This window comes from Bison bison, unplaced genomic scaffold (assembly GCF_000754665.1).
Source record: "Bison bison bison isolate TAMUID 2011002044 unplaced genomic scaffold, Bison_UMD1.0 scf7180017864284, whole genome shotgun sequence".
NCBI lineage: Eukaryota > Metazoa > Chordata > Mammalia > Artiodactyla > Bovidae > Bison > Bison bison.
The window spans coordinates 1,258,541-1,270,762 of record NW_011494856.1 but is presented as its reverse complement, the minus strand read 5'-3'; the positions used below and the strand labels follow the sequence as shown (position 1 = coordinate 1,270,762).

Below are 12,222 nucleotides of genomic sequence, written 5' to 3'. Positions count from 1 at the left end.
AGGATACTGAGCCAGGCACGTGGGTACCCCCTTGATGAGGTGTAGGCTCTGCTGAGCACCCGGGTCTCCCTCATCACATGCAACTCCAGCAGTGGAGACGCTCTGCAGACAGGTTGGCTGTGGGTCTCTAAGAGTGGCCAGTCCTGCTTGGAGGGAATGTGGATTTTCTCTTGTGGGTCAGTGAGGGCAACTGCTTCTGCCAAGATGTGGTCTGTAACTGAAACCAAGACTTCTCTGGGGGGTAGTTCCTGACAGTCCAGTGGCTGGGGCTCTGTGCTTTCACTGCCAAGGGTGTGGGTTCAGTCCCTGGTCAGGGAACTAAAATCCTGCACGCTGAGTGGCATGCCCCTACACCCCCAAAAAAGGACGGCTCTGGGTCCTTGGAGGGAGGATTGACAAGCTGCAGACTTGATATGCTTCAAACAGAGCTTTGATCTCACTCCAGGGAATGGTCATTCCAAAATACAAATCAGCTCCTGTGTCACAGGGCTCACCAGCTCCTCCCTCCCCAGTAGCAGTCCCTCTCCTCAACAAAATCCTCCCCAAGCTCCCTTCCCACTCAGCACCGCTGATCCCAAACCCACCTCCTGTGCCCCCTCCCTGGCCCCACCACTGTCGGTTCCATCAATGCTTTGGACTCTGTACACCTACCTACCTATTATTAATACTTGGCCCAGAAGCCATTCTCACCCACTTCCTTTCGTTGTTCAGTTGCTCATTCGTGTCCGACTCTTTTGTGACCCCATGGACTGCAGCACACCAGGATTCCCTGTCCTCTACCATCTCCATCTCCAACCCACTGCCTGAATATGTCTAATTCCCATGTCAGTTACAACTTTAAAGTCACTCCCTCCAAGAAGTCCTCCTGGCTTGGCTCACAGTGTGTGATTTCTTGGTTGTGTATCTGAGGTAGGTGGGAAGATTCCAGGGTGTTCAGAGCCTCTTCTGCAGTATGGCCCTGAGTGGACGCTCAGTTATTGTTTGTTGAGGCTGCAGTCTCTGCAGGGAAATATCTCAAGGTTGTAGGGTATTGGCGGGTTGTGGTCTGTTCCTTCAGCCCATCAGACCCTCCCCAGGAGTGAGTGATGGGCTGAGATCACAAGGGAGTTTTCCTACCCTGGCTGCACTTAGAATCACCTGGGGAGTAATGACGGACAAACAGATGCCCACGACCTTGGCACCCAGACCTGTGTCAGACTGGAAGTGGGTGGTGGGAGGGCCTTTCCTCTGGATCTCATGAGTGCCTTCTGTTCTAGGAGACGGTCTACACCTACCTGCTGGATGGGGAATCCCGGCTGGTGTGTGAGGAGCCCCCCCACGAGCTGCCCCAGGAGGGGAAAGTGCGGTGAGCTGCTCTCCACCCATTGCCCTCTCACATGGTCAAGGGAGACCACAAGGTCTGGTCTCACCCTCCCCATCTGACCTTGACCTCAGCCTCCCTGCCAGCTGGGGTTCCCTGGCCAGCTCACCGACTGCAGTATAGAGGGGAGAAGCACTGTCTTCTGTTGTGTTTGGGGAGTGGATGACACAGGGAAAGTGCCAACTGCTAGATTTCCTCCTGGAGAGCTATTCTAAACCACTGCAGCCTCCTTAGCTTGAGTCTCAAAAGGTCAGGGCTACAGTTGGTCAGCTAGAAGCCCAGTAGGTTACGAGAACTGCCTGCAGGTTCTCACAGAATCACAGAACTCAGAGTCATAGAATGTCGGACCTCATGGTGTCAACTCTGAGAACGGGGAGATCACAGACCACGTCCCGCTGTGGGTTCTGGAGCCCAGCTGCTTGGGTTCAAACCCCAGCTCCAGTTTACTATCCAGGGCAAGGGACTCAGCCTCTCTGTGCCCCAGTTTTCTTGCTTGTAAACTGGCGATAATAATAGTGCTCATCTTGTAGTACTATTATGGGAGGATTCTTGGAAGGATTAAATGCTTAACACATGTAATGCCCTTAAAACTGTATCCATAATGAGTGCTAAATGTCTGTTTTTATTTTCATTATGGTAGAACAATGGAATCACTGACTTCAGGAACATGGGCTCCGTGCCCTCTTGTCCCTTGACACCTCTGAGCCTATTGAATTTAGCCTCCCTGTTTTCCAGATGAGTAGACATCGTGAGACGTGTCCAATGCCACATACTTGGTGTGAGACACAGCCAGGTCTGGGACACGGTATCCTAGCTTCTGGCTGTCCAGGGGAGAGAGAAGGGAAATAGAGCTTGTCTGATGAGAAAATGTGGATGGGCAGGAACTCTGGTCCAGAGGAGGACAGGCCAAGGAGGATATGAGCACTGCCTTCTGGGTGGTGCAGAGGCGTCATGGACCCAGGGAGCACTGGGTCGGGAGCTATAAGGGGAGTGGACACCAGTGGGGGGTGTTACCTGGAGGCAGCGCTCCGCTCCAACAGGTCAACTAGTCAGGGATGTGGCTTTTTCAGGTAGTAGCTGAGGTTGGCAAGACACCTGTCACAGAGGCCATGGAAAGAGCTGTTTTTGGGGAATGCCAGAGGTCCTAATACTGGGGGTGCTGGTGGTCCTGAGACCACCTCCCCCGGCATGTGGAATCCTGGCTTCTTTGATGCTGTTCTATCCTCTGGCACTTCCCCATGGAAGGGGATGGTGCCTCTCCAATAGCTCTGAGCCTTCCCACCTCCTTTTCTCCCATTTGATTTTCCCACAGGGTGGGCAGGTAGGTGACACTGTCCCCTTTAGCGTCGTTTGACAACTTCTCCTCTCGAGGACTGTGTGGATTAAGGCAGCCATGCTCTTCTCTGGCTTCTAGTGTCCCATCTGTAAGATGGCAGGATAGGCTTGGGAGGTCTTCAGAATCTTAAGGGAAAAAATGCTATAATGTCCCCTCTTCTCCTCTGAGCCTGTACCCCTACCCCTAATCCTCAAGAACTTTATTTAATGTGAGGTTATCCGATCCAGTAAGTTTCCTCAAGGCAGCCTGGGAAGGCTCTCCTGAGAGAGGGATGCTGGATCGTAGACTCAGACAGCAAGAGGGGAGCATCCTTCAGGGTCTGCACTGCTCCTTCTGAGCCTGTGTAAGCTGGAGTGGGGCGGGGGGACTGCAGTCCAGGCATCTTTGAAGGGCTCAGATCCTCTGCAGCATCAGAAGCCCTTTCAGTAGCCCCACCTCCGGCCACTTCAGATTCAGTAATGCCTTTGGAAAAGGTACTAAAAAAAAAAAAGCAATTAAAAGTAAATGTTCCAATGCAGTTAGCCCAGAGTTGAGTGGAGGGGGGAAGACTGCTGGGACACGAGGCTCAGAAATCCTAGGAGGCCGAGGAGACAAGGCTGGTGAGGCTGGTGGGGCGTCCCACCAGCAAGTATGGGGATGAAGGTTCAGGCCAGTCCCCTCTTTTGAAATCTGTGCTCTGCCCACTCAACCACTCACTGTGTAGTGGTGAGCCCACCTCCTCGGCTTGGACTGAGAGACAGAGGTTTTTGGAAGAGGCAAGGGCAAGGGCACTCAAATGGGAATCAGACAGGCCTGGATTCTAGCCCTGCCCCATCCCTGCCTCAATGGGGCCCCTTCCAAACCTGTTTTCTCACCTACAGAATGAAGATAACAGTGGGCCCTGCCTATGGGCTTACTGAGATCATAGATGCCAGGGCTTAGCCTAGGGCCAGCACACAGTAGGAGGTTAATGATTGCTGATTGCCCCCCACCCCCAAGTCCCAATGTATTTACTCATTGGGTGACTTTGAGAAAATTACTTCCCTTCTACCTTCCCTTCTGAAGGTGCCCTCTGTGGCTCTCTGAAGGGCCCTCTGGTGCGCCGTCGGGAGACCAGGCACCAGCCCCAGCCCAAGGTGGAGCCTGAGTGCTGGCCATGCCCAGTGGAGGGGGTGTTCCTCCAGGAAACCATGGAGGGCCGGCAGGGCTGGCAAACAGCAGCAGGTGTGAAGTGAAGACGGATCATAAAGACAGATAAGGGCCCAGAGTGGTGTGGGGAGGCAGGGTGGAGATGGGCCAGGGGGGAGTGAGGCGGCCCCACCAGCTACCCAGCCCTTCCCGTGATGCCCTGCACCCCTCCGCGGGCTCACAGATGCCGTTTCATCCCCTCGTGTGTCCTGGGCTCCCTGCATCCTTGTGCTCGCCGTGCTGTCTCCTCCCCCGTGAAGTCCTTCCATGTACCATCTCCACCCTGACCAGCCCATTTCCCTTCTCTGCCAGGGCCCAGCCTGAGGGCTGCTAGGAAGCCTACTCCATAGACCCCCAGCACTAAGGAGGATTCAGTTTTCAAAAAAAGGTGTCTGGGCCTTGGAAGCCTCCCTAGGGGCTGGGTCTGTCCACGAGAAGAACCCTGGGCTGGGAGCCAGGACAGCATGGCTGCCGTCACAAGCTCTTGCTGTCTCCCCGGGCCTCAGTCCATGCTTCTGCGCGCTGATAAGCTGGGGCACTGTGACGTCTGAGGGCTGCCACTCGGAATCCTGAGGCTGCAGGGGGGGTGCTTCAGGGCTGGGGAGGGAGAATCCTGGAGGGCTGCCTGGGTGAGAGGCTTCCTGGAAGCCTTCTCCTCTCTCTTCTCTGTGCCCCGCCTCTATCTCAATCAGCCTATTTCAGTCCTCTCCTCATTGTGTCTCCTGCCATCTTAAAGCCTCTGATTACTCCCTGCTGAGTACAGTGAAAGCCTTTCTGACTAAAGCGGAGACACCGCCCACCCCAGTCCCAGCTGGCTGTCTCCCTCTGCCACCATCTGGGGGGGCCCAGGGGCCCAACCCTGAGAGACATTTCTTCCTCAGAGTTGACTGGGTCCCCACTCACTGCAGACTCCGTCTGTCCCTCTGATTGATCTCAAGGGACACAGAGAACAGTCTGTTCCATCTCTGTGGAGTCTCACTTTCTGGGGGAGGGAGAGGGAGACAGAAAGGAGGGTTGGGGTCTTGGCCTGAATCATAATTTGTCTCCAAGAGGGATGAAAGATGAGAGTGAAGATGAGGCCCCTGGAGGTGGGGGGCTCTGTCAGGGGAGGGCGGCCTGACCTAAGAAGGGGCTCAGAGGAGTGGAAGAGGGCCTGGTGCTCTTTCCAGGCCATTGACCCCACTGACAGAGAGCCTTTTCCTCTACCCTCCGCTAAGCAAATAGTTGTTAAAGGGACGGAACCGTCATAAAGTCCACGCCCGTTCCTCTCCTGACTCTGTGTCCATCTGTCTTTATCTTCACTGGGGCAGCCCATGACCACCCAGGCACCAGGGCTGAGTCATTAGCCTTCAATCTGGACAGCTGGCCCCGGGGCTGTGGCGTTCCCTCCCCTCCAACATCATCCTGGTTGGAGGAGGCAGTCAGGAGGGGAGAGGAGGCAGGGTTGGGGTGCTGAGTTGAGGGGACGTCATAGGGGATGGGGGGCTTCCCCGGTGGCTCAGCGGTAAAGAATCCGCCTGCAATGCAAGAGCCGCAGTAGACACAGGTTGGATCCCTGGGTCAAAAAAATCCCCTGGAGGAGGGCACGGCAACCCACTGCAGTATTCTTGCCTGGAGAATCCCATGGGTAGAGGAGGCTGGCTGGCTATAATCCATAGGGTCTCAGAGAGTCGGACATGACTGAGTGACTTAGCAGGCAGGCAGGCAGGCAGACATGAGGAGGGGATGTGAGCAGTAGATGAAGCCCCAGCCCTGACTGGGTGGAGGAGACACAGCCTTGGAGTCCCCTACCCACTTTCAGCATCTTTGAAACCTCTAGGGGGTCAGCAGTTCTGGAAAGGGTGAGGCAGCAGAAAAGGGCTCATAGCAGGGTGGGTTGAGGTGGGCATGGCCTGGCACAGCCCTGCCCAGGGCTCTGGGATGTGGCCGGCCAGGAGAGGGTGGGTTACAGAGCAAAGTTCCAAGGTGTGGGGGGGGACTCCTGAGGGTGGAATATCCTTGGAAGGCCCAGTGCCTGGTGGAAGATCTGGACCCAGTCAAGGCTGACCTGCCCCAGCGCAGCCTCCCTTTTGCTGTTCCAGGGACCTCTGAGACTGCAGGCCCTCACCGAGACCCAGTTTCTGTCTCTCAGATTCTCCCTCTCTAGTGAGAGTTTTACTCAGCAGCCAGCATGATCAGCCTGAAATTGAACCTGACCTTCACGTTGTCCTGTTCAAGTCCCTGGGCTCCCAATGTCCTCAGGATCAAGCCTAGTTTCTCAGGGTTGTGACTCTCTGCAGCCGCCAGGCCGGTGGACACACATTCTTTCTTTCCTCTGAGCCTTTGCCATGCAGTTCTCTCCACCTGCACTTCCTTTCCTGTCTGCCTTGATAACCTCTGTGTGTCCTCTAAGCCTCAACTCAGGCATCTCCTCCTCCAGGAAGCCTTCTCCTTCTCTGATCCCACTTCTGTCCTGCACCTGGGTCAGCGGGGGCCTGCTCTTCCTTCCTTTGTCAGGGCTCCTATCTCTGCTCTCAGGCCTGAGTCTGTACTTCATTTGCTGGACGACACCATGACTCCTCTTCTTCTCTTGGTGCTCGGTACCAAACTTGACCCAGAGGGACTCTGAAATTAACAAATACTCTGTGGAATGGCTTTAAGCAGAATGTCCCCATAGTTAGGACATCTGCCCTGACTCTGGCTGGATTTAAGGGACCTGACAGGAGGCAGGAGGCGAGGAGAGAGGCTGCTGCAGGTCTAGGGGAGAGGTGTCTATTTGAGCTGGGCAGTGGCTTGGGAATGGAGAGCAGGGGAGAGCCGTGGGGATGCAGGGGCAGTGACTCACCCATTGGATGCGGAGGTGAGAAGAGGGAGACATCCAGGACAGTTTGAGGATAAGCTGCAGGGGACCTGGTGGATGGTTGTGCTACTTCCGGGGAAGCGGTGGAGAGAATAAGTTCCAATCAGGACTGGGGGGATGTCTGACTATTTCAGGGGCACCCAGGGCAGGCCTTCAGCCGGACTTTGAGTCCTGGAGCTTAAGAGATTGGGGGCTGGAGAGTCATGAGACCATGAGCACAGAAGGGGAGTCTTGTGCAGAAGAGAAGAAAAGCTCGGGGCAATTCCTTCATCAGGGTCCTGGCTTGAGGGCAGAGTGGGGAGGTAGGAGGAGAGAAGCCAGGGCAGCCCACAGTCTGGGGGTTGGGAAGAGAGGAGTCAGGGGTCCTTGAGATGAAGCGGCAGCGCTTACTGACCAGCAGTGCAGGGACCAGCGCCACCTGGTGGCTGACCGATAACTAGCTTACCTGAGGCCAAGTGATTGGGTGGGGTCCGCTACAAGGGGTCTGGCTGAGGGTCAACAAGGCCAATTCCTGTTTCCACGAAGCCCCAGCCTTTATCAACTTAGTCACTTGGAAACGTGGCTGCCATTGCCTCCTGCCACCCTAGATCCCTGTTCCTTCCTGGGGTGACTGGCACAGTTGGACAGCTCAAAACTGGAATCAGGCCCTCCAGAAACCTAAAGTCCAGATGTGAGGGCTGGAAGGTGGGAGACACCAGCGGTCATCGTAGAATGTGAACCAAGGAACCAGGAGTGAATGGGTTGGATTCAGAATGTTGCATAACCCTGATTGAGGCATTCAGTCTCTTTGGTCCTTAATTTCTCTAGCTGCTGTGACCTGATCTGAGGACTCGCAGACTACCCCTCTCGTTTCCTCACCTGACCTTTGCTGGGCTCCCATGAGTGACTCCACATGCACACATCAGAGTCCCAGCCCTGCAATCGTCTCTTCTCTCCAGGCCAGGCAGTTCCTACAAACACAATTAAGTGGAGGCAGCATGAGGGATGAAGAACCCAGGACAATTAATCATCAGGGAGTGACATTTGGTGAAAACTCAGGCGCTTTATTAAGCAGGAAGAGCCAGAGGCTGGGGGGTGGGGGTGGGAATGTGTGGTGAAGGCAGAGAGCAGCTCATTCTTCCTACCACAGGCTACCCGGTCTCAGTTCCCACCCCTGCCCCCATCACACCGATGCCCTATGCCTCCTTGACATTCACATCAGTCCCCATTGGAGCCTCAGTCCCCTCCGGTCTTTAGGAAGACTCAAGCGTGCTGGTTAGCAGTATGGGCTCTGGTGCCAAATGCCTGGGTTCGAGTCCAGGCTCTACCTCTTGCTAGCTGTGGGACTTTGGACAAGTTACTTAACCTCTCAGCACACTAGTTTCTCCACCTGAAAAGTGGAAAATACAATGGTATTTAATCTATGGGATCATTGGGAATTCATCTATGTAGGTTGACTGGACTTCGTGGGCACATCAGTCCAGTTCAGTTCAGTTGCTCAGTCATGTCCGACTCTTGGCAACCCCATGCAGTGCAGCATGCCAGGCCTTCCTGTCCATCACCAACCCCCAGAGTTTACTCAAACTCATGTCCATCGAGTTGGTGATGCCATCCAACCATCTCATCCTCTGTCGTCCCTTTCTCCTCCTGCCCTCAATCTTTCCCAGCATCAGGGTCTTTTCCAATGAGTCAGCTCTTCGCATCAGGTGGCCAAAGTATTGGAGTTTCAGCTTCAACATCAGTCTTTCCAATAAACACCCAGGACTGATCTCCTTTAGGATGGACTGGTTGGATCTCCTTGCAGTCCAAGGGACTCTCAAGAGTCTTCTCCAACACCATAGTTCAAAAGCATAAATTCTTCGGCGCTCAGCTTTCTTTATAGTCCAACTCTCACATCCATACATGACTACTGGAAAACCATAGCTTTGACTAGACAGACCTTTGTTGGCAAAGTAATGTCTCTGCTTTTTAATATGCACATGCTGCTGCTGCTGCTAAGTCGCTTCAGTCGTGTCGGATTCTGTGTGACCCCAGAGACAGCAGCCCACCAGGCTCCCCCGTCCCTGGGATTCTCCAGGCAAGAACACTGGAGTGCCATTTCCTTCTCCAGTGCATGAAAGTGAAAAGTGAAAGTGAAGTTGCTCAGTCATGTCCAACTCTTATCGACCCCATGGACTGCAGCCTTCCAGGCTCCTCCATCCATGGGATTTTCCAGGCAAGAGTACTGGAGTGGGGTGCCATTGACTTCTCCAAATATGCACATGCTGCTAAGTCATTTCGGTCGTGTCCGGCTCTGTGCGACCCCATAGATGGCAGCCCACCAGGCTCCCCCGTCCCTGGGATTCTCCAGGCAAGAACACTGGAGTGGGTTGCCATTTCCTTCTCCAATGCATGAAAGTGAAAAGTGAAAGTGTCTGACCCTCATCGACCCCATGGACTGCAGCCTTCCAGGCTCCTCATCCATGGGATTTTCCAGGCAAGAGTACTGGAGTGGGGTGCCATTGCCTTCTCCGGAATATGCACATAGGGATGCGTAATTAACTTCTGGAGTCCCCCTCCTGTGCTTAGCACCAAAAGTTGCTCCAGATGATTTTCTGTAGATTCTGATGTTTCGATTTCTACTCTCCACCCCAGATCTCCCTGGAAAGCTCAGAGAGGTTAGGTCACTTGCCCCAAATCAAGTGGTAGCTATGGTAGGCTTTAACCGAGACAGCCTACCTCTGAGCCCTGGCTTTTACTTGCTCTGTGGGATTTGTGCTGTACCCTTTCCCATATCTACCAGCAGGAGGCACCAGAGGCCAGACTGCAGCTGCTTGCTCCTCTGCATGGGGAGGGCAGAGTCAGGGTCTGAGACTCTGGTTGTTGTTTTTTTTTTTTTTAATTGAAGGATAATTGCTTTACAGAATTTTGTTGTTTTCTGCCAGACCTCAATATGAATTAGCCATAGGTATACATATGTCCCCTCCCTCTTGAACCTCCTCCCCATCTCCCTCCCCACCCCACCCCTCTAGGTTGATACAGAGCCTCTGTTTGAGTTTCCTGAAACATACAACAAATTCCCATTGGCTCTCTGTTTTGCATACGGTAATGTTAGTTTCCGTGTTACTCTCTGCATACATCTCACCCTCCTCCCCTCTCCCCGTGCGCATAAGTCTGTCCTCTATGTCTGTTTCTCCATTGCTGCCCTGCAAATGAATTCTTCACTACCATCTTTCTAGATTCCATATATATGTGTTAGTATATAATATTTATCTTTCTCTTTCTGACTTACTTCACTCTGTATCATAGGCTCTACTTTCATCCACCACATTAGAACTGACTCAAATGTGTTCCTTTTTATGGCTGAGTAATATTCCATTGTGTATATGAACCACAACTTTTTTGTCCATTCATCTGTCAACGGACATCTAGGTTGCTTTCATGTTCTAGCTATTGTAAATAGTGCTGCAATGAACAGTGGGGTACATGTGTCTTTTCAGTTTTGGTTTCCTCAGGGTATATGCCCAGGAGTGGGATTGCTGGGTCATGTGGTGGTTTTGTTTGTGGTTTTTTAAGGAATCTCCATACCGTCTTCCATAGTGGCTGTATCAATTTACATTCCCACCAACAGTGCAGGAGGGTTCCCTTTTCTCCTGAGACTCTGATTTTTGCCTTCGTCATATCCACCGTGCAGCAGCTCAGCTTGTCCAGACTCTCACAGATGTGCAGGGTCCAGCCCGCTGTGTGTCCCCAGGCTGGGGCCTGTTCCTCTTTGATCCAGAGACTGAGTGTGCATGCTAAGTTGCTTCAGTAGTGTCCGATGCTTTGCAACCCTATGGACCATAGCCCTCCAGGCCCCTCTGTCCATGGGATTCTCCAGCCGAGAATACTAGAGTGGGTTGCAGGGCCTTCTCCATGGGATCTTCCCAACCCAGGGGTTGAACCCTCATCTCTTGTATTCCCTGCTTGGCAGGCGAATTCTTTACCATTAGCACCACCTGGGAAGCCCAGAGACTGAGAGGTAGAATCGTATCCTCTTTTCAGAGAGGCTGTGATCTCCCGGAAGCGGCTGGGCTGCAATGGACTGGGCCCCTCAGACCTGCCTGGGAAGCCCTTGGCAAGGCTGGTGGCTCCACTGGCTCCTGACACCCAAGGTAAGGGCTGGGAGCTGGGCAGGGGCAGGGAGGGACTGTGGCCCCTGCTCCCCAGACCATACCTGTCTTCTATCCCTGTCTCCATCTCTCTGTCTCCTTCTTTCTCTTGCTCTGTGTTTCCAGCAAACCCATCATCTAATTCTCTCCCTATTGTGCTACTAACCTCTCTGAGCCTCAGTTTCCTGATCTGTAAAATGGGAACAACAGAACCTGCCTTGAGGGGGTGTTGCTTGTGCTGGTGGTTAGATGGGCTGAAGTTGTCACGCTCTCTGTCACTCTCTGTTTTTCTTTCTTTGCCTCTCCATGCCCCCTGTCCGCATGTCTCTCTGCTTCGTGTCTCAGTCTCTCTAGGTCTCTGTCCTCTGTCTCGAGGTGGAAAGTGCACAAGACTGGGAGTCAGGAGACCTGACTTGCTGTGTGATCTTGGGCAAGTCACTTCCCCTTTCTGGACCTCAGTTTCCCATCTGTAAAATAGGGGTGCTCAGCCTTAACCTGCCTCCCTCCATCCCAGGGTTGCTGGGAGGATCATGAGAAGGTTGCCAAGAGCGGGGGTTTCCTTCTACGCAGGGGTTGTTGCTGTGGTCATTTTTGTCACTGCCTCAGGACCCATCTCTCTGTCTCTCTGGGTCTCTGGGTCTCTCTGTGTCTCTGTCCCAGCCTCTCCCTGTCTGTGTCTTCGTCTCCCTCCCTGGGTCCTGGCTCAGTACCTCTGAGCCTCACTGGCCCCACGGGACCACCTCATTGCCCTCTCCCCCTCAGTGCTGGTCATACCGCTGGTGGACAAGGAGGCCGGGGCTGTGGCAGCTGTCATCTTGGTAAGAGCAGTTGTGGGTGGGATGGGGAAGAGAATAGGGGAGGAAGAAAGGGGGGGAGCACTGGACGGAGCTGGGGTGTGTGTGTGTGTGTGTGTGTGTGTGTGTTGAACAGCAAGTTGGGGTGGAGATGGGGGAAATGCAGGAGGTCTGGGAGGAGTCTGGGAGGAGCCCTCTGCCCTACCTTGAATGGGCAGGATGAAGCTGCCTGCCCATCAGCAACTTGTGGAGGGATGTGCGAGCCCCATCTGGACTCTTACCTGGTGGAGCCTTGACACAGCTCTGACCAAGACATCCTTCAAGACGGGTTGGGGGCAGTGTCCCAAGAGGCCATGCATGCAGCCAAGTGGGAAAGGACCGAGTGACACTGAGGAGGGATGTGCAGACACCACCGACCGGACTGAGAAATGTGGGAAAGCCAGTCAGAGATGGGGGTGACTGGAGCTGGGAGGCTTGAGGAGAGGAGGCCCCCGGAGCAGGGCTGCCTGGGAAGGCGTCCAGCCCCAGCCAGACCCACATCCGAGGCTGGGACAGATGCCAAGCAACAGGGCGGGCTTCCTGGGGCGGGTGACTGGAGGGGAGGGGGCCTCAGCTGC

At 54.1% G+C, this 12,222-nt stretch overlaps 1 protein-coding gene across 4 annotated transcripts in view; it reads left to right on the top strand.

Moving 5' to 3' along the window:
- PDE2A (phosphodiesterase 2A, cGMP-stimulated) overlaps window positions 1-12,222 on the top strand; it is a 69,350-nt gene that overhangs the window by 35,792 nt on the left and 21,336 nt on the right. For all 4 annotated transcript variants that reach the window (XM_010849497.1, XM_010849496.1, XM_010849498.1 and 1 more), the window contains 3 exons: window positions 1,257-1,345; window positions 10,705-10,814; window positions 11,574-11,629. In XM_010849497.1, coding sequence (XP_010847799.1) covers window positions 1,257-1,345; window positions 10,705-10,814; window positions 11,574-11,629 — 255 coding nt within the window. The remainder of the gene's footprint in view (window positions 1-1,256; window positions 1,346-10,704; window positions 10,815-11,573; window positions 11,630-12,222) is intronic.